Here is a 21,044-nt window from a genome sequence, read left to right on the forward strand (position 1 = left end):
TAAAAAAGGTTCTTCCATCTCATCACCTCTCTCTGCCACTTCATCTTCTCGACACCTCATCATCTTCTCCGGCGAAAGTCGTCGGCCGACCAATTTTCCGGCCGGCGACCTTCAAACATAAAAAAAAAATTAAATTTTCTCTGTCCTCTCTCTCTCTCTAAATTATTTTTTTTTCTTTTCTCTCTCTCTTTAGAACAGATCTAGAGAGAGAGAAGGTCTGTTCGTGAGAATAGACCTTCAATGGATAGTCCAATGTCTCATTTGACTGCTCGTACGACTTATTCTCTTATTGACTGCTGCGCGGAAGAGGTAACCTGATTTTACTGTCTTGTTCTTGATCCTAATAAAGAAAAGGCCAGCGCTTTGGGGAAAGCTAAATAATTTCCGGGGTGTGAAATTTTAAAGGAAATATGCAAAATTTTGAAAAGTTTCCGGGGAAACATATTTTATGGAAAATATGGTTCAAAATAAAAACTCTCCACCTCACCTCACCTCCCTCCACCTCACCTCTCTCTCTCTCTTCTCCGATTAGGTCGGCGGCCGAAAACCGGCGACCATGAAAAAAAAAAAATTTCGGTCACTCTCTCTCTCTCTCTAGAAACTCCGGCAAAGGGGTTTCCCTTCGCCGGAGTTTCTAGAGAGAGAGAGAGAGTGACCGAATTTTTTTTTTCCCATGGTCGCCGGTTTTCGGCCGCCGACCTAATCGGAGAAGAGAGAGAGAGAGAGTGAAATTTTATTTATAGTTTAGATATTCCGTGGTAATTTTGATGTATAACAATCAATGTCTAATTTTCTCAATATGGATCAAAAATCTTTCCTCCAACTGGATTCCCAAAATATACTGAAATACAAAACAAATGAAGGGATGAAGAGATAATGGTGAAGATTAAGAAGAACGATGCTAGATGATGAAGAGGAAGTGATCGTAATTGAAGAAAAGATGAAGATTAAGTTTTCTTTCTAATAACATGTTTACCATAGCAAAAGTCTATAAAAGACAATTTTAAAATTCAAAATACAAGTCACCGAAAAATCAGACAAAATCAAAATTAAGGGGGACGTTTAGAAAACTCATCATCTCTACGAGGCCATTTTATTTAGTTGGTCACTTTGAGGAGGTCAAAATTGAGTTATTCAATTAATAAGACCCAATTTTAAGCCAAGCATGACCTTTATAATGTATTTTTAATAAGTAGTCATCTTAAACCAAACAATAATTTCAAATAGTAGACATTTTAGAAAAAAAAGTGTAAGTAGTAGAAAATTTCTAGAAAAAAAGAATCTTGTGTGTGGGGCTCGATCCTTTGACCTCAAGGATGAAACATAATCACTTCACCAACTAAGCTAGGGAAGAACTATGTTTAAAATAGAGATATGTATATATATCTAATATAGCGGCAAATGTCGCATAACATTAACGAGTCACGTTAGGGTCGTGGGGGCCTGCGCCCCCACGGGCCCCTATGTGGACTCGCCCCTGGGAGAGAGAGGTGAGGTGGAAGTTTTTTATTTTTCCCTCTAACAACTTACAAAACAAAATTGTCAAACAAAATTGACCAACTTTTGACCAAGTTTTCACACCCTGGAAACTATTTTGCTTTCCCCAAAGCGCTGGCCTAAAGAAAAATAGATACCCATCTGAATCCTTCTGCTGTTGTGTTCATCTGGTTTAGATACCAATACTGATTCGCCATGAGGTCCAACTCTGTCTTCCTTATATGCTCATACATATTCTCGCGCAATCAATCAGTCAATATGTAATAAAGAATTTCAATTGCTAAATGTAATAAACAATAATTAATACTCTTAATTCTTAAACTACCAAACTTGAATGTTATAATATACTAATGTCTGCCAAATAATACTACCAAGTTCTTATAGACATCATCATATAAGCAATAATACCATTTAGAAACCACTTCTTACTAAATAATCCATGTGTTTAGTGATAGAGATGAGTAAAAAGTTCAATGTCTTGCAAGAGAAACTTATTAAAACCTAAAAATTCTCCCTAATTATCCACAATTGTTATGTAGAAAGAAAGAGAGAGTTGGAAATTGAAAAATTACTTCTAGATAACAGTTTGTGTTTCAGTCGAAGATAAAGTAAAACTTGAAAGCAACTTCAATCCAAGCGATTATGTACTGCAAAACCTGAAACCAGATGAATCAATGGTCTGTAGACCTTCTCTCTCTCTCTAGATCTGTTCTAGAGAGAGAGAGAAAAGAAAAGAAAAAAAATTTAGAGAGAGACAGAGAGGAGAGAGAAAATTAAAAAGAAAAAGTTTTTTTTTTTTTTATGTTTGAAAGTCGCCGGCTTTTCCGGCCGGCCGGCGACTTTCGCCGGAGAAGATGATGAGGTTTCGAGAAGATGAAGTGGCAGAGAGAACAGATGAGAAGGAGGAGAACTTTCAAAAAATGTATTCTGTACATTCCCCATAAAAATTTATTCCCCGGAGAATTTTCAAAAAAATATCTGGATTCCCTCGAGAATTTATTCCCCGGAGAATTTTTTTTATTCCCCATAGCCGCGGCCTTGATCAATTTACTATGACAAAGTCAGTGTTATACTCATTCCCTCTCTCTCTCTCTCTCACTTATTGATTATTTACATCTTCCACGACCGAGGAATACGTGGGGACATAGTGCGCAAGTGCCCCACACTGTCTCAGTCCGAATATATCATATAATGAAAGAGGAGGATATCTTTTCTAGAATATAGGCTTTTTATTCAATGACTAAGATCACGCCTTCCAAATTTATCTCTAGGAGTTGAGATTATATCTCTTAACTCTATCTCTAAAGGTCGACAGTATATTTCACGCACGTATCTTGAGGTGGTAAGATTACACCTCCTAAAATTTATCTTCAACTGGCGAGATTATAGAACTGTCTATGTCGACCGAAGACATAGGCAAACCTCTCTAGCTACAATTCAATATTATAAAAAATCTCCTTGTATATACTTAGTTCCTTACACGACAGATTTTTTACAAAAGTCTTTTTCTTTGACTTGAACTTTCCTTTCATTGATGTTAGGGCTTAATACCTCCACAACCATGGATGGTTACAAAACTTTATTTCTAATGAAAATTCTCAACTTTGAGGGTGGTATGTAGTTCACCACAATTTTTTTGAGTTTTTCTTTTTTGATCATATTTTTTCTCATTTAGATGCTGCTCTTTTTGTATGAAACCACAACCTAAATAATTCATTATTTTCGCTAAATAAAGATCTGGTATGGAGATATCATTAAAGTTTTGATCTAAGCATATTTAAACACCTAATTAGATAGATTACAGTTGGAATCTTAATGTATAAATTTACATATAATCATTTGAAATTATTTTACTTTTAGATGATACTATTTGGTGTATAAATTTAACGATGCCCATTTAAAACTCATAGGATAATCAGTACGAGAAAAAGTTTTTACAAAAATAAGTCTTAAGCTCTTGACAGAAAAATAATTTTCAATTTTTGTTGCCCTTGATTGTCGTTCCGTCTCTATGTCGATTTTCTCGACTCTTAGTTAGGATAATAGTATAATACTAGTGGAAGAATATTACCATTTAGTTCATTATTCTGTTATTAAATTGATGGTATGTCTTATATGGGCGAAATTTAGGTCAGTCTCAGTTCTCGACTTAGAGCATCTCCAATGGGACACTCAATCTCTAACACTTAGAGTGCCGCATATGACTTTTTGAAGTTTTTGATAAAAAAATCATCTCCAATGAAACACTTTCTTAGACACTCTAATATGAGGTGGACACATTTATTATAGAGTGTCTAGAGAGAGAAACTCTAAAATGAGAGTGTCTACTTGAGACTCTAAGTGTTATTTTATAATTCCAACCAATAGAAAACCTTACTTTTCAACTACTTTTTATCTATTGGATTGAAGAGGGACATATGTCTTAAGTATAGAGACTTTAGAGATCTCCATTGGAGACCAACAAAAATTAGAGTGTCTCTAATTTGACATTTAGGAAAGAGAATCTTTATTTGATACTTGACAACTAGATTTTTAAAGTGTCCCATTGGAGATGCTATTAGTCCTTTTGCATCTCCCATTCAGCCAGGCCAGGGGCATAGATTTTCAGCAACATTGCTCAATTGACCATGATGAGTCAACAAATCAGTGGGGTGGTTGTTAAGAGTTTAAGATAATTTGTTTGATTGATGATTAATGGAAAATGAATAGGGGACTCTCTAGGGATACTCCCAAGTGTACTCCCCCTCACATGACAAGGTCATTTTGGTCTTTTCATTCTGACAAAAATTTTGGAAAGACGAAAACGACCTTGTCTCTGTGAGGGGGGGTACACTTAGGGAGTATCCTTAGGGAGGTCCCCCCTATCATCATTGATGATTAATTACTATGTATTATCCTCGTGTCAAAAGTTTATGAAAGAGAAATTCTATTTATCCTTCCATATAGTCCCTCTCCCAGCCCTCCGTCAATGTGGCGACACATCACTTGAGTAAACACTTTGTCGACTAGCCTATCTCTAGGGTCATAAATATAAAATTGCTAAGACTCTGCTTAGAGAGAGAGAGAGATGAGAGAAATTTTTTTTTTTTTTTTTTTTAAATTTCGACCGGCGACTTCAATCGGAGAAGATGAAGGTGAGTTGGAGAGAGAGAGAGGGGTGAGTTGGAGAGAGAGAGAGGTGAGTTGGAAAGAGAGGTGATGTGGAGAGAGAGAGAGTTGACATGGAAAGAGATGTGCGGTGGAGAGGGAAATGAGGTGGAATTATGATTTTATTTTTATTTTTATTTTTGAAAAAAGATTTAAAGGAAGGGCAGTTAGGACACTAACTTAAAAATAGGGGGCCATATTTGAATTTACAAAATTTTGAGGGCCATATTTGAAGCTGGTCACAAAGTAGGGGGCCATATAGGAATTAACTCTATAAATTTCAATTATGAATAAAGAAATTTTACTTTTGTCAGTGCCACGTTTTATGTCTACTTTTGTTGTTATATGAATCCTTGTTCTGAACTGCAACGATATCTGAATATCCCTGACTTCCATCTTCAATCTCAACGCTTTTACTCTGACTGCTAAGACTTTCCGACTTGATGACTAAGGTGGTGTTTGTTTTTTAATTTTTTCAGATCTGAAATCTGAATTGGAACCCAATTCAGATTTCAGATGTTTGTTTTTAGATTTAAGAAAATCTGAAAAGTTAGCTGAATTGAGACAAAGGTCTGAATGGGCTGAAAAAGAGCCCACATATTTCAGACTTCAAACAAGTCTGAAATGGAAGGCCACCATCTGAAATAAGCCAAATGACAGATATACCCTCGTGAAATCAATGAAATACTTTCAATCTCCGTCTTCTCCACTCATCCACCACACCCGTTACACCCCTGACCACCACCATTACACCGTCGACCGCCACCATTACACCGTCGACCACCACCACTACACCACCGACCGTCGACCACCACCACACCACCGACCGTCGACCACCCCAAAAATAAAATATAACACATCAAGAAAGGGAAAACAAATTTAATGAGAAATTTTGAAGCAAGGAGATGATGATTATCTTCCAACTATAATTAATTTAAATTCTGTTTATCAATGCAAACAATCAAATCCTGATTTTATTAGAAATCAAACATACTTGAAGGTAATGTAGGAAGACCTCCTGAACCAACACCTCGTGAAAATAGAACTTGGGAATACCTATTTCTCTCTCTACAACACCAAAAAAATCTCATAATACCCACAACGCAAGTTGTTGTAGATCCTCTTCAAAGAATAATCAATGGAGAAAAAGACCAATTTCCTGCTCTTATGTTTATAATAAAACGAAACCCTAGATTCGTCCTCTGGATCGAGGCGATTTTCGAATGTATTTGCCTGTGGATTTGGCCAACTTCCCACATAGAAGGCGTTTTTTTCCTCCATCTAGCTGTTGTGTGTGGATCGTGAAGGATTTTCGATTTCTTCAACAAATCCTCCATTTAATCAGGACCAAGACTGACTGGTTCTTCCAAAACCTCACCGAAGCCATTACGACCTAAACCCTAGTAGGAGATCCAGTTGAATCTAAGGAATTTGGGGAAGTGGAGAGGTTATAGAGAGAGAAAGAGGAAAGAGATAGGGTGTGTGTGAACTGGGGGAGTAGAAGGGCAGATAGAATGGAGAAAACAGAAATGAATTAGGGTTCCAAATTTTAGTTCTTTTCACCGGACAAGTTTAGTTATATATAAAAGGGTATAAGTGTCAAAATTGAAATTCAGACACAACAATTCAGATTGAAAAACAAACATTCTAACATGTAAGTTGGTTCTGTCAATTCAGATTCAGCCAATTTAGTTCAGCCAATTCAGATTCAGCTAATTCAGATTCAGACAAAGAAAAGAAACAAACAGCACCTAAGTTAGAGTAAATCCAACAATTAAACTCTTAAGTGGGTGAAAACAATATGTAAAAACTTTCTAAATCCAAGGACCAAAAGCCATACCCAGACATCCGAAAGGCGAAAGCCATACTCGGACCTCTGAATTTCTGGATTGAAATTCTTTCTTAACCTAATGGATTTTACTGTACAAAGGGAAACATTACAAGAAACGGTTTTAAGTATATACATGTTCAAAGTTGTCATCTTCAACAACAACAGCAAGAAGGGGACTAACAATTCTTTTATATGTATACTCATCTGGAATTACTCCCATAAGAACCATATCGTCGTGCACTTCGATCACCTCACTTGCCTTCCTATTCACGATGAACTCTGTAACAAGAGTAGTATATGTAACACAATCAGGAATCAAACCCTCAAAAACCATTACTTTCATAAGCTTCTTTGCCTCCTCAAAACACCCAAACTTGCAAAGAAAATGGATTAAAACATTATAGGTGACTTCATTGAGAAAGAACTTAAATCGCTTCATTTCGAAACACAGATCAAATGCCTCGTCGACCTTCCCTAATCTGAAATACCCACTCATCAAAATGTTGTAAGTTATGATATCCGGCGATAAACCTGTTTTCTTTATTTCTTTAACTAGATTCTGAGCAATATATATAGAACCCTCCTTGCATAAACCATGAAGAATAGAATTATATGTTATTAAGTTGGGTTTTTGCCCAAATTCTATCATCTTATCATAAATATCGACTCCATTATCGATCTTCCCTTCCTTGCAAAACCCATCTATTACAATACTATACGTTACCGTGTCGGGAACAATACCTAGGACAATCATACTACCCAAAAGTTGATTCACTTCATTAATCTTCCCATTTTTGCAGAGATGATTAATGAGAATGTTGTATGAAAATGCATCTTGAAGAAGGTCATACTCTCTTATCTGATTATGAAATTTAAGAGCTCCGTCGAAATACCCATTTTGGCAAAAACCCTTTGTGAAAATAGAATATGTAAATTGATCAGGCAAAATATGCTTCTCAATCATGTCAGATAAGAGAAAACAAGCTTCTTCTACATCAGACTCCTTAAAAAGCCAATGGATTATTGAATTATAAACAACAGAGTTAAGAATCAAACCTTTCTCCACCATCTCATCACACAACTTGAAAGAAGTTTCCAATCTCCCTTCTCTCCCATATCCATCAATCAGAGTTGCATACGTTCGTACATTTGGTTCGATTCCCATTTTAACCATCTCCACTAGAATATCTTCTGCAAGTTCTAACTTCCCAATTTTGCAGAACCCATTTATGAGAGAATTGTAAGTAACAATATTAGGCTTTAAACCTTCTACTAACATTCTATCCATCGTCTTCATTATCACAAGCGCCAATTCAACATTACCCATCCTGCAAGCTCCATCAATCATCATATTGAAACTGACAATATTGGGTTGAATCCCCTTATTTATCATCCGATAAACTACAGCAATTGCTTCTCGCAATTTATATTCGTTACAAAGTGCATATATAACCAAGTTACAACTATTTACATTTTCCAAATACCCACATGAGATCAATTCTCCATATTTCTTCCAAAACATTTTAGTATTATTCATCTTCAAAAGATGATTCAAATAGTTGTTCCAAGCATGAATTGAAACACCATAACCACTCATTTGAAGTTTCTTAATTACTTCATAAGCATCATGGGTAGCTCCAGTTTGAGTACACGCTCTAACTAATGCATCAAAAACTGCTGAACTTGATTGACAAATTTGAAAACTACCAACCAAAGCTTCCAAAATTTCCAGGGCAGAAAACCCTTTCTTCTGCATTAAATCTCTCATGAGAGATAACCCATCTTCAAACCTTCTCAAATTAATCAAAACATGAATCAGAATTGAATAAGAATCTAAACTGTGTGAAAATTTCTTTTTTTCCCCAACCCAGTTGAAGAAATCTAGAGCTAACTTTGGAGATGCTTGAAATTCTAGAATTACTCGATTTAACAATGAAGTTGACATACCAATACAGATTTTTTCTAGTACTTTCCATCTCTTTTCCTTTAGATTAACACAAATTGCCTTAAATACTATAGTTTCTTTGCTAGGGTTTGAAAACTTCTTCCCAGGGTGAAAGCTTCGAAATGAGAGAGGAGTAGTAATTTTCCTTAAGAAATTGAGATTTATAAACATAGAATGGTTGGTTACCTGATAATTGAAGACGACCCAAGTTCATCAGTACTCTTACTTCTGCAATTCAAGAACTTGGACTAGCAAAAAACCCAAGTGAGAAAAGCATAAACCCCAGCTCCGGTGAAGGTTTAAATCCAGAGTTACTTCAAACCCTAGGTATGGGAAGGAGAAAAAAAGATACTGGAGTGAAGGTAACGGTCTGCTTTCAACTAAAAAAGGTAATGGTCTGGTTGATGGGTGGGAATCCGGACGGCCGGGTAACCCGGGGGCATAATATGTGGCGGGTCGTGCTGGTACGGGCAGTTATAAGAGATGACCATTAGGGTAGACGGGCGTCGAGCCCGTTAGCGGGCAACGTGTACCAATTTTGCATACGGGTTATGAGTATCCGCGGGTGGGTTCGGGCCCGCGAGCTTTATTCCCACCCGTATCTAGTTCTTCGAGCAGATGAAATCATTCACGGGAGTGCTACATGTAAAAAAGTCCTTAACAAAATTCTTGACTTAATGACTCATTTTCACTAAAAGACAAAAGTTGATCAAAGTTTTTCAAAGTTTGACTTTGATCGGGACCGTTCACTTAGCATTTTGTCAAGAATCTTGTCAAAGATTCTTTGTACATTTAGCATTTCCCAATCACGAAAGAGATAAAAAAGAACACGTTAATTCCAACTTGGCCCCAACGTCAAATGAAGAATCTTGAGTTTTGTCCAGTATAACACCACGATTTTATTAGTAAAACTTAACGATCAACTTTTATGAATAAAGAAAAAATAAAGCCAAGAGAGGGGAACCTTTTGAAATGAACAGTAAAAGGTGAAAGAAAATATTGGTTATTAAATTTAACTTACGAAATCATGATCTTTGATCTAATCTAGGGAGATTTGCTTTTAGGACCCCCTTTCTTATAATTGACTTGCTGTTTGGACTCCCTTTTTCCAGTGTTACATTTTGGACTCCCTTTTGATGGAATCATTCGAGAATATTCCGTTTCTAAAGTTATACTTAGAAAAATTCCTACTTTACCCTTACATAGTCAATATTGCACTTTGGACCCCCTAATTTATTTAACAAAAGTAGTTTGGATTCATCTTCTTCTTCTATTTAACCCATGTTCTTCCTCCATTTGAGCAAAATCAAGATAAATTTGCAACCCATGAAAAAACAGGATGAAGAAACATGAATCCCTAAAATCAAAGGGTTACCACCCAAAATCCCATTATATCTTCCTAACCTTAGTTGAAGTAATGAAAGTAAACTAGTTCAAACTTCTAATGGATCAACAAAACCTGAAAATAACTCATGAATTCATGGAAGAAGACTGGTTTTTATAATCAATAGTTTACTTGTTGACTTAATAAACCACCTATTAATTCATGAGTTTGAATTTTAATTTGTGGAGTCCAATTCTTACTAATAACCCTCTTTCATATTCTCTGCAAATTCCATTTTCAAATCTTTCTAGTAACCATTCTGATTTAAATTCATCATTTACATCAAACCTAGTTGGATTTCTAAATCCCCATATAAAAAATTTATCACTGACTTCAGATCCCTGGGTATGAATTTGCAGATTTAACCATATTATGAGAGTTGGGTATGGAAAATTTTGATTTTGGGTGGAAGATACGATAAAGTAATAACATCATCATCGTTATCACCGACGGTTAGTCTGTGAGGAAGATGAGTCCAGATTGAGTTATAGATAGAAATGGTGTATGATCCACATATATATATATATATATATATATATATATATATATATATATTAATTCGTGAAGAAGACGAGATCCGAATGAATAACCGACGTCAACGGCGAACACAAGAACATATCGGATATGATACGATTGGTGGACGGCCATTGTTGGATTCAGTTATGATTTCCATTCTTCCTCCAACTTTTGTTCCTCTTCCTCCTAATTCATTAACAAAACCATCCATGGATTTGAAGATGATAAAGTTGTAAAGACTAAGAACAGTAACAAAGTAACCCAAAAATGATGCCATGAGTACTATTGTTAATTCTAGAGAGAGAGAAGGGTAAAATAGTCCCGTGTGTTTTGGAGCAGTTATATTTAACATTTTTTTCGAAAAAGGGAGTCCAAAGTGCAAAACTGAAAAAAGGGAGTCCAAACGGCAAGTCAATTATAAGAAAGGGGGTCCAAACAGCAAATCTCCCTCTAATCTAAAAAGTTGGGTATATATATAAAGGCTAAATTCTACAGTTCATCACAAATTGGGGGTCAAGTTAAAATTAACCATAAAAAAAATATTGGGGGCCAAGTTGAACTTTATCACAATCACCTTTTCGTAGTTTCAAACGCTAGATTTCATTTATTGACACAAACTTCAAGAGTCATTGCATTGAGTATGACATGGATGGATCATGAATAAGTATATGAATTGAATAAGTCTGATAACTACCATCGTCAAGACATCTCGGACCCTAAAGGCCTTACAACAACCCTTAAAGCTATCCTACGACAATTTTTGATATTTTAATGCCACTCCGAGTGCCACAAACATAGAGTTTTTCTTTAACAAAAGTAATTTGTAATTGGAGTGCCTGGGCCGACCAGAACCCTCAAAATTGTGTGGTCGCTTCCAGATTTTTCAAGCATCTTGTCTATGGTTAAGATAATACCACATTGGTGGTGAAACGGGCACTGAGTGAATTTGTAAGTGTAGGAGATCCTTACCTCTTGACCTAGCATTTGGGAGAGAGTGGCCCAAAACCACCCAACATTGGTATCAAAACCCAAGATGTAACTAGTCTCGGCTCAATAATTAGTGAAGTTAAAGTCCATGTGGGGAGAGATTGATAGGATAAACTAACATTCGTAGTGGAAGATCACAGAGTGAATTTATAAGTGTAAGAAAGTCTTGATCCAGCTTTTAGTGAGAGAGGTCAAAACCCAACACCTTTAACATGCTTGGAATATATGGCCTGACAACTCGGGCATCCAGCTGTGCGCGACCACGATTTTGGGACCATACATAATCTTTTTGTTTCTTTAAGCCCTCCCTAACGTATTGGCAAAATGTGGCATAGGTCGTCTAGAAATTATATCTAAAAGTTGGGTTTGAAGGTAAAAAATCAAGCGCCAGGCTAAAAGTAACATTGGCTCGGTAAAAGATCAGTACTTTTTTTTGTTGAAGACTCATTGCAATTTGTATTGTTCTATACAAATAAATATTTGTTTTGTTTGTTTTCTAAACAATGCATTTTGTAGCAAACCTGAAAAACGCTCTCGTAGACAAAAGTAGAGAAACTAGGTAAACGTAAGATTTTTATCTTGCGTTTACCTAGTTTAGATAAAAAAAACCAAGTTTAGAAACTAGGTACGACAAAACCAAGTTTGAATAATGTAAAGATTTCCAAGTAAATGTAGGATTTCCATTACTAACTACTCAACTTTGCAACAAAAAAAAACTACTCAATTGCAACCCAATTGCTTAAATTTCTCTTTTAAATTTGTTTACCAGTTTCTGTTTGGATAGTTGTATGACTCACATTATTATTATTTTTTTTTTGTTTTTTTTGTTGAAGTGGTATGACTCACATTATGAGACATCTAATTTACATAATTACAAAAGAATTTGAATAATGCGACGTGCGTCCAAAATCATTATTAGGGAGAAAGCACATCTGGGTCAGGGCTTAAAAGATATTTTATGTGAATATCAACCATCTATATCTATAGGACAAGAGAGGATGGGCCCAAAATGACTCATGATCAGTAAAGGTGTGATTTCATGAACATGTCTGGGGGCCCTTATGTCAGCTAGAGAATGAAAGGTGATAGGTGTGGGAGTGGTGGCTTCACCTACCACAATATGTCCAATAATAGGGTTCGTACAACTTAATTACAATAGTTATATAATAAGAGCATATTTACATAGATATTATTTTATGCTCGACTCTAGTTTTTTTTTTTTGAGAATTCGACTACGGTCTACGTAAGTCGTTACAAGGCATAGATGCATCATGGAGATGTAATGAGCACGATAACCGCCTAATTTAAACTGAGAACGAAAGGGACCTAAAACCCGACAACGAATAGGCCTTAAAGCCCGACAAATTATTACATTATTCATAGCCTAAATTACATAGGATAAATCTTGATGGCAACTGGTTCCACCGAGATTCGATACCACGACCTCATGTTCTTAAGAGGGGTGTCCAACCGTTACACCAAAGGGTGGTGGACCTATATTTAAGTTCAATTGGATGATTGTTATAATTGTTCAAAATATATGATAAAATTAGGACCTATATTTAAGTTCGAACGTGGGTCGACCAGGCTTGCCTAAAAAAAGAACAGAGGCGTAGTTGAGAATTTAGAAGTTTAGTATCAAATTCTACTCGAACAGATTATAGGACCACTTGCCTCTTCTCCTAGTCCTTCACTCATGCATTATTTAAGAACCTCATCACTAGATAAGTAGAAGCAAAACAAAGTAGAAAACTAAATCTTTAGTGAGAAAGAAAGAAAGAAAGATGGGTTCCTCCAAGACACTTCAATTATTATTATTATTATTAGCTCTTTTTTCTTTATCAATTTTGGCTCTTGAACCTGTTCTTGCAGAAAATGAAGGAGACCCAAGTCTTGTTATGAATTTCTACAAAGATTCATGTCCTCAAGCTGAAGATATCATCAAGGAGCAAGTTAAACTTCTCTACAAACGACACAAGAACACTGCATTTTCATGGTTGAGAAACATCTTCCATGACTGTGCTGTTGAGGTAACTCTCTCTCTCTCTCTCTCTCTCTCACAGTTCTTTTTGGTGTTAAAGATCTATTAATGGGTTCTGTTTTGTGATTTAGTCTTGTGATGCTTCACTTCTATTGGATTCAACAAGGAGAGAGTTGTCTGAGAAAGAGACAGATAGGAGCTTTGGACTAAGGAATTTTAGATACCTTGACACTATTAAAGAAGCTGTTGAAAGAGAATGCCCTGAAGTTGTTTCTTGTGCAGATATCCTTGTTCTTTCTGCAAGAGAAGGAATTGTTGCAGTAACTGTTTCTTCCTTTTTTTCTTCTTTTTACGGAGCTTTCCTGTTTGGATCTTAATTGCTAGCACTCTTAGATTTATTTGCTATATTTAGTCTTTAGGTTCATTTTTTAAGCAAATTAATTTATGGGTCGTTGATGATTTTGCCTCTACTGATTTGGGTTTCTATTTCTGATTTCAGCTTGGAGGACCTCATATCCCATTGAAGACAGGAAGAAGGGATGGAAGGAGGAGCAGGGCAGAAATGCTTGAACAATACCTTCCTGACCACAATGAGAGCATCTCTGTTGTGCTTGAGAGGTTTGGTTCAATGGGCATTGACACCCCTGGAGTTGTTGCCTTGCTAGGTATATATTACTGTTAAATTTGTTGTCATCAAACTCAAAAATCAATTGGCGATGAGTGGAGAAGACCTAGACATTGCATTCTTGGTTACTAGCTCCCATGTGAGACTACCCCTCACATGTGGGGTTCTTAGGGCCTAGCATATGCCTTTTTTCGGGTGATGCAAAACATGTGTGGCTTTTAAACCTATCACGTGTGGACCTAGCTCTGATATCATGTTAAGTTTGTGGTCATCCAACTCAAAACTAATTGACAATGAGTGGAAATGACCTAGACATTATATCTTTGGTTACTAGATTACCCTTCTCGTATGTAGAACTATTCTCACATATACATGCATATATACACATACATATAGAGCTCAATTTTGGTTAACACTAGCCTCTCGATTCTTCTATACAGGAGCTCACAGTGTGGGTAGAACCCATTGTGTCAAACTTGTTCATCGTTTATACCCAGAAGTCGACCCGGAACTGAACCCAGATCACGTCGAACACATGCTCCACAAGTGCCCCGACGCAATCCCCGACCCGAAAGCTGTTCAATATGTGAGGAACGACAGAGGAACTCCTATGATACTTGACAATAACTACTACAAAAATATCCTAGAGAACAAGGGATTACTGATAGTAGATCATCAATTGGCCATGGACCAAAGAACTAAACCATATGTAAATAAGATGGCTAAAAGTCAGGATTATTGGGCCAAGGAGTTCTCCAAAGCTATTACTATTCTATCAGAGAATAACCCTCTTACTGGTAACAAAGGTGAGATAAGAAAACAGTGCAATGTTGCTAACAAACATCATTGAAAGTAGTCACTTTCTCTCACTAGATTCCCACTTAGGAGTCATAAAGCTACTTCCACTTCACTTTTCTTTTGGTTTTTTTAATGGGTTTTCTTTTATGAGCCAATGGGTTTGGTCAAGTGAGTGCTGTAATGGTGGTCACTAGCCATCAAGGCCTTGGCATTGTTTCTTAAGTATGAGTTTTGTTTTTATTTTTTGTTTATTGTTATGGTGGGTGAACTCTGATGTGATGATGGTTATGATGATAATGATGTATGTAAATAAGTTGTTTGTGTAAGTGTATGACTCATGGAATTATGATGATGATGATGGCCATTGATGTTACATACGTATGATCTCATTTTCTTTTCTTCTTTCTCAATGACCTTATGGAAAGGAATATGGATTCTTATTACTTTTTTGCTTAATGGTATCAAGGAAATGGTGAACCATATACATCAATTATGATAATGAAAGTGATAGAAGATGCTACAAAGTAGAATTAACTGTCTATCTGAGAGTGAAAAATTCACCAAGAGAGAAAGAGAATTGACTCGATAATGAAGACCATTGATTTCGTATAGGTCTAGAGTAGGATTTGACTTGTACCATCTTCTAGCGTTACCAATTATATGTATCAGAAGATGGTCATTATAAGCATGTAGTGAAATGGTTCACATAATTATCCTAATTGACGACTAAGAACCTCATCGCGATGATCGGACCTTGCCCAATGCTATGAACTACACACCACCATATCAATGATTTATACTGAGATAACCATTTTAAACAAATTGGTCCTCGAATGATTTCAGAATTCCACAAATTGTAGGACACTCTGAAGAACCATCATATATTGGGTGTTCTATAGTAACGGTTTTTTCATAACAACAAACTCAAGCAAAATATCAGAATTCTTATGACAGACCCTCCTCAAAAGTTAAACACAATATGCTCAATAGAAACTTGAAGTACAACTCAAAGTTTCAAACAAGGAAGTTGATATGCACAAAGATTACAGTTTAACACCAAATAACAGCTCTCACATGTTCAAGTTCATCCTCCAAGTCGAACACATGAATGGCAGGAAGAACCCTAAAAGGAAACGGTAGATTAAACAACACAGACATACCTCAGAACCTCGAAAAAATTGAACTCGCTATGTAACTGCCAGTTACTGAAGAGAAAGATTGAAACTCAGGAAACAATTAGTGGAACTATAAGAGCTTTGTTTGCTGCTGTGTTCCACCTCTCATCATCGTACAGAATTCCTCATAGTTGATCCTCCCATCCTACATGTGCAATACGAAGTTATAATCTCTTTTCCAGAGAAGAAATGGTAATATAATCACAGAAAGCTTCGGAGTTTAATTTAGAGAGAACTTACATTATCTGCATCGACTTCTGATATAATTTCCCTAATACTCTCTTCGTCGCCCATTCCATATTCTTTCATTGCTGTCTCCAATTCATCTCTTGTAATAAACCTATTTTAAGTACATTGGCAAGATAAAAGATATGAACATTCAGACATTCAGTTAGTGGAGAAAATTTACTTCAAATTTGACAAGGAGAGTTGGCAGTCGAGATCAAACAAGAGGGAGAGTAAAAACAAGATTATGAAAAAGTGTTTTTTCAGGAGAACGATAAATAGAATACGCACCCACTATTATCTGTATCGAAATGCTGAAATGCTTTAAACAAATGTTCGTCTCTTTCTAACTTGTGTCTGTGCATTGTGGCAGTGATAAACTCAATATAATCAATTGTTCCATTCCCATCCACATCAGCCTGAAATTGGAGTCAGACATTAACGATTGGTGATACATGAAGAACGAGTAACTGAACTAAAAGACTTTTTCCGAAAGAGAAGAATGAGTAATTGTCGGGTTGCAGTTGATATCTTACAGCTTCCATGAGTTGCTTGACTTCAGCTTCGGATAGCTTTGATCCAAGTCGAGCCAATCCCGCCTTCAGTTCTTCGTAGGTGATTGACCCACTTTTGTCGGTGTCCATATTCGTGAACATTGCTTTCAGACCTTTGATTTCTTCTTCAGAAAGATTTTCCGCAATAACCTGGATGAATTCCAAAATGCGCCAATGGCATATTAAACTACTCACTAAAACCATGCCTTAACTTCGAAACAGATATGTTCAAGTATCAATAATAGTAGTCGAGGAACTATTGAGTACATAATCGTCGTGAAAAATGAAAAATACTATATAACTAACTACACCTACCTTGAGAGCGAGCTGCTTTAGCTTGTTCATTGCCCTGAATTGCTTCAATCTGGTGAGTACTGCACTGTCAATTGGTTTATCTGATGCTTCTCCACCTTCTCTGAGCCATGGGTGCTCTGGACAATTAAAAAAATAAGTACCGTAGTTACTCAATGAATTCTTAAAATACACTTATACACACACCCAAAAAACTGTTAGTCTGCGAGTAAATTCCATCAATAGTAACCCAATAACAACTCCCAGGGCAGTGGGTCGATTGCTAAAAAAGGTAAAACATACCAAGAACTTGTGCAGCTGTGGGTCGTTTCTTTGCATCCTGTGTGAGCATCTTCCTAACCAGATCTTTGGCACTGTATGATATAGATGGCCATGGTTTACTCTCGAAGTCAATGTGTCCTTCCAACACAGCGTCAAATATACCCTTTTCGGTCTCTGGAATACCCATTTATAAAATATATATTTAGATACTTCAATAATTCAAGCATAGTAGAAGCTACATTCTTGATGTGCTAGAAATTAACCTGAATCAAGAATTAGGTTCTAGTTATTTGTCCTTACCAGCCCAGAAAGGAGGTACTCCACTGAGAAGAATATATAAGATTACTCCCGCACTCCAAACATCTATCTCCTTCCCGTAACTACGGCGTAGAACCTCAGGGGCAACATAGTATGCACTCCCGACTATATCCCGATATGTTTTGCCTGGAGAGAATCATATAACAGTTCAGTCAAGGTAAATAGATTATAGGAAGATCATAACCAAATATCAAGTGTGGCTTCTATGTCAACAGGTAATCATACAACTGATTAGTTACGGATAAATTACAGAGCATAAATCCAACCGAGGGACCAAATAGATAAAATAGACAAGTTAACAAGAAAACAAACTTTGCCTCTTAAAGACCGAATTACTTGGGAAACGTCAGAATAAGTCAGCGAGAATATTACAGAAGTCTTGAGCATAAATATAGACATTTAGGGTACAAAGTTCGGTACTACGATTATGAAGGACCTGAAAAACTGTTCCAGTGATTTGTTAAAGAACCGGATTTGCAAGAAACTTGCGGAAGGATATAAACTTAAACCTAAATGTGCAGATGAATCCAGAGCGAAGCCCTAAGATGGTAGTTCTACAATCTGGTGGGTGAATTCAAATAACCGGGTCAAACTGAGTCCATCTATATCTACGGAAAGAGGAAAATTTAAAGCCGACTTCTATATCAAGCTCCCAAAATAATGTGTCTATTTCTAGATCTAAGTATCTAACTTCATGAAAAGGATCAAAGCTGATGCACACACTACACATAACACAACGCCGCAGTCCACTAACAATCAAAGTTGTAATCCTTTTAAATCGCAAACTAGCATCTTAGTTATCACTAACGTCTTAGTGGGAGCCAACTTGGACAAAACAACACCAAATGAACACTAGTTAAGATAATATACTATTCAGTATCTATTTCTTAACCTTAGACCACTTAAATATATGATGGTCTTGTTCTCTCCTCCCTGATATTGGCCCTCAGGTCATACAATGTACGCCAATATCATCGGATTTCAACTAATTAGCATTTCGGTTCCATAAATAGTATTAAAGCCAAGAACTCCATACAACACGATTGAGGAACCCTATTGGTGTATTACGTTTTTTTGTCTTCAGTAATCCACAATTTCCAAGTATAGGATCATCGATTATCTATATACGAGAGCTCTTAGGCACCCCTATGACTTCTAAACCAGTTCTCAGGCATGACTTCAACTACGGCGTTAGAAGTAATTATACAGTTCAATAAAAGAACAGAAAACAGGACTCAGAGCATTACCTTCCTCAATGAAAACTGAGAGCCCAAAATCCGTCGCCTTCAAGAGGGCATCTTCATCCTTACTTGATAGTAAGAAATTTTCAGGCTTGAGATCTCTATGCATCACACCCATGAAATGACATATATGAACAACATTTACTACAGACCTACATATAGTTGCAGCTGCCCTTTCTGAGTAATGCCCTTTATGAATAATCCTATCAAAGAGTTCACCACCAGCACAAAGTTCCATTACCAAATGAACTGATTGTTTATCTTCATAAGCACCCTTAAATTCAACAATATTAGGTTGTCCAGTTAAATGTTGCATCAATTGAATCTCTCTCTTGACATCTTCTTTATCACTTTTACTAACAAGTTTTCTTTTTGAAATTGATTTACAAGCATAAGTTTGACCAGTAGAAATTTCAACACAAAGATAAGTTACCCCAAATTGACCTCTACCCAATTCTTTTCCAAGTGAGTAAAAACTCTTAACATCTTCAAATGGCTTACCAAGAATAGTATCAGGGGTTTGATTAGGTCTTTGATTTGAAGATAATGAAGATGGCTTTACTTGTGATGATGGGGTTTGATGATTCTGGACAGGTCGTGGTTGGTTCTGATGCTGAGCTGGTCTAGGTTGGTGAACCACATGTTGATGGTTGTTGGGTCTTTCATAGTTTCCTCCTGCAAGTCCTGGTCCTCTTTCTCCTCCATTTCCAGCTCTCTGCCTTTTAGGATCTGTTTCTGGGGGACCTTTTTTGCTTAAACATAAACCCATCTTTTGCTAATCCCAATCAAAATCAAAACTCTTGCCTTTGTTCTTATTGAAAAGGAAAGAGAGAGAAAACCCAGACAATGAATTTCAAAAATTATGAGTTAAATGATTCTTGGGGATGAATTAAACAAAAACCCAAATCAGATTTTCACTTTTTGTAAGAGATTCAGCTTGTGAGGGGTCAAGCTAAAGATTTCCTTTTTTTCTAGCAAAGAACAGAGGGTAGCTCAGATCAAGACCTGGTCTGTTAATTCAAACACTACAAATAAAATGATTTGCTTTGGGTATAGAGTGAAAAAGAAGAGAGAGGAAAGGGAGAAGAAAGGGTTAAGGCAACAACGTGTTGTGTGTTTTTTTAAGTTTCTTTTTTTTGGATTGACTCGAAACAGAGAGAGAGGAGAGAGAGGAGAGAGGAGAGAGGAGAGAGGAGAGAGGAGAGAGAGAGGATTATTCTTCAGTTAGAAACCGCGTTAGCGTTACAGTTGGTGACTCAGAGTCAATTAGTGGCTACTTTTGAATGAAGTCAAAACTAATTACTAACTTGCCGCACACAAAGCATCAAACATGGAGACCTCCATCGACACCATTCCTGAAGTTAAACGTCGACGCCTCGTGTTCCGCTTTTACTGAACCGGCCGGGATAGGATATATCATTCGAGATGAAGAGGCAAATTTTATCATAGCTGCAGCTGACTCAGTGCGATGCCAGAACGCGCAAGAATGCGAAAGCATGGCTATTCTCTCTAGTCTATTATGGGCTATTCAGTTGAACATCACCCACGTTCATGTAGAGAGTGACAATCAAGCATTAATCCTTTTCATCAACAGAAAAAGTGTAGGGCTTCATTGGCAATCCAAAAGAATCATGCAACAAGTTATGAACCTTAAAGACAAATTCTCAGGCATCATCTTCACCTTTGTTCCTAGAAACTGCAATGCTCAGGCGGATGCGCTCGCGAAATGGGTTCGTAGATATGGGTATAGGAAAATTTGGAATGTTGTACCCTCGTTTATTTCTGTTTTACACTAGAGACCTTGTTTGCGTGTTTTTCTAATGTTAGTTCCTTTCATAAAAAAAAAAACTTCCAGCACACAAATCGATTTCTAATTCTACCCAATCGTCTGGAGGATCAGATTCTTCAATTAAGTATCTTCTTATTTAACTGAATTTAAATCCTTCTTATCAAACAAGAGTTTTCATATCCCATTTTTTTCAATCCAATAAAGGAAACCTTAAAATAATCAACATTATCAACCCTTGTTTTCTAAACCAAGAAAGAAGAACTCCGAAATTTTCTTTTACCAAGTAATCAGTCTGAGTTCTGAAAGACTTCATACGTCCTTAGTCGATCTCCTGATCAAGTGGTTTAGCAAGTTCGAAACTCGGCAAGTCAGTAGCTTCAGTTTCCTTTTCTTTAACCGAAAAAGAATTTAGAAAAATGATTCTTCGAAACAAGAGTCAAAAGAAATTCCAACTTCTT

At 36.6% G+C, this 21,044-nt stretch overlaps 3 protein-coding genes across 3 annotated transcripts; 1 reads left to right on the top strand and 2 right to left on the bottom strand.

Annotated features, from left to right (window-relative positions):
• Nucleotides 1-6,395: 6,395 nt before the first annotated feature.
• Nucleotides 6,396-8,803, bottom strand: LOC147549545 (Pentatricopeptide repeat (PPR) superfamily protein). Its single transcript, XM_086667941.1, has 2 exons — nt 8,607-8,803; nt 6,396-8,265 (listed from the first exon to the last, which is right to left on the bottom strand). Exon 2 carries the CDS (start codon nt 8,241-8,243, stop codon nt 6,597-6,599), a length of 1,647 nt encoding a protein of 548 aa, XP_086524067.1. The 5' UTR covers nt 8,244-8,265; nt 8,607-8,803; the 3' UTR covers nt 6,396-6,596.
• A 4,033-nt stretch (nt 8,804-12,836) lies between these two features.
• Nucleotides 12,837-15,086, top strand: LOC147549546 (peroxidase 42-like). The gene is made up of 4 exons (XM_086667944.1): nt 12,837-13,337; nt 13,420-13,608; nt 13,788-13,953; nt 14,354-15,086. Exons 1-4 carry the CDS (start codon nt 13,092-13,094, stop codon nt 14,761-14,763), a joined length of 1,011 nt encoding a protein of 336 aa, XP_086524070.1. The 5' UTR covers nt 12,837-13,091; the 3' UTR covers nt 14,764-15,086.
• Nucleotides 15,087-15,605: 519 nt separating this feature from the next.
• Nucleotides 15,606-20,182, bottom strand: LOC147549547 (calcium-dependent protein kinase 2-like). Its single transcript, XM_086667943.1, has 8 exons — nt 18,804-20,182; nt 17,539-17,682; nt 17,260-17,412; nt 16,981-17,096; nt 16,648-16,815; nt 16,403-16,530; nt 16,127-16,226; nt 15,606-16,031 (listed from the first exon to the last, which is right to left on the bottom strand). The coding sequence occupies exons 1-8, from the start codon at nt 19,564-19,566 to the stop codon at nt 15,957-15,959; spliced, it is 1,647 nt and encodes a 548-aa protein (XP_086524069.1). The 5' UTR covers nt 19,567-20,182; the 3' UTR covers nt 15,606-15,956.
• Nucleotides 20,183-21,044: the final 862 nt, after the last annotated feature.

The sequence above is a fragment of the Eschscholzia californica genome, unplaced genomic scaffold, assembly GCF_041429995.1.
Source record: "Eschscholzia californica isolate CP2 unplaced genomic scaffold, dmEscCali1.0.p SCAF_3, whole genome shotgun sequence".
NCBI classification, from domain to species: Eukaryota; Viridiplantae; Streptophyta; class Magnoliopsida; order Ranunculales; family Papaveraceae; genus Eschscholzia; species Eschscholzia californica.

Excerpts from the sequence above, each read along its gene's own strand:
- LOC147549545 (XM_086667941.1), bottom strand. The coding sequence starts at position 8,243 with ATGAGAGATTTAATGCAGAAGAAAGGGTTTTCTGCCCTGGAAATTTTG.
- LOC147549546 (XM_086667944.1), top strand. The coding sequence starts at position 13,092 with ATGGGTTCCTCCAAGACACTTCAATTATTATTATTATTATTAGCTCTT. Across the intron at positions 13,609-13,787 it reads CAAGAGAAGGAATTGTTGCA|CTTGGAGGACCTCATATCCC; the intron begins GTAACTGTTTCT and ends TTCTGATTTCAG. Across the intron at positions 13,954-14,353 it reads TGGAGTTGTTGCCTTGCTAG|GAGCTCACAGTGTGGGTAGA; the intron begins GTATATATTACT and ends TCTTCTATACAG.
- LOC147549547 (XM_086667943.1), bottom strand. The coding sequence starts at position 19,566 with ATGGGTTTATGTTTAAGCAAAAAAGGTCCCCCAGAAACAGATCCTAAA. Across the intron at positions 17,683-18,803 it reads CTCAGTTTTCATTGAGGAAG|GCAAAACATATCGGGATATA; the intron begins GTAATGCTCTGA and ends GATTCTCTCCAG. Across the intron at positions 16,032-16,126 it reads CAGAAGTCGATGCAGATAAT|GATGGGAGGATCAACTATGA; the intron begins GTAAGTTCTCTC and ends TTGCACATGTAG.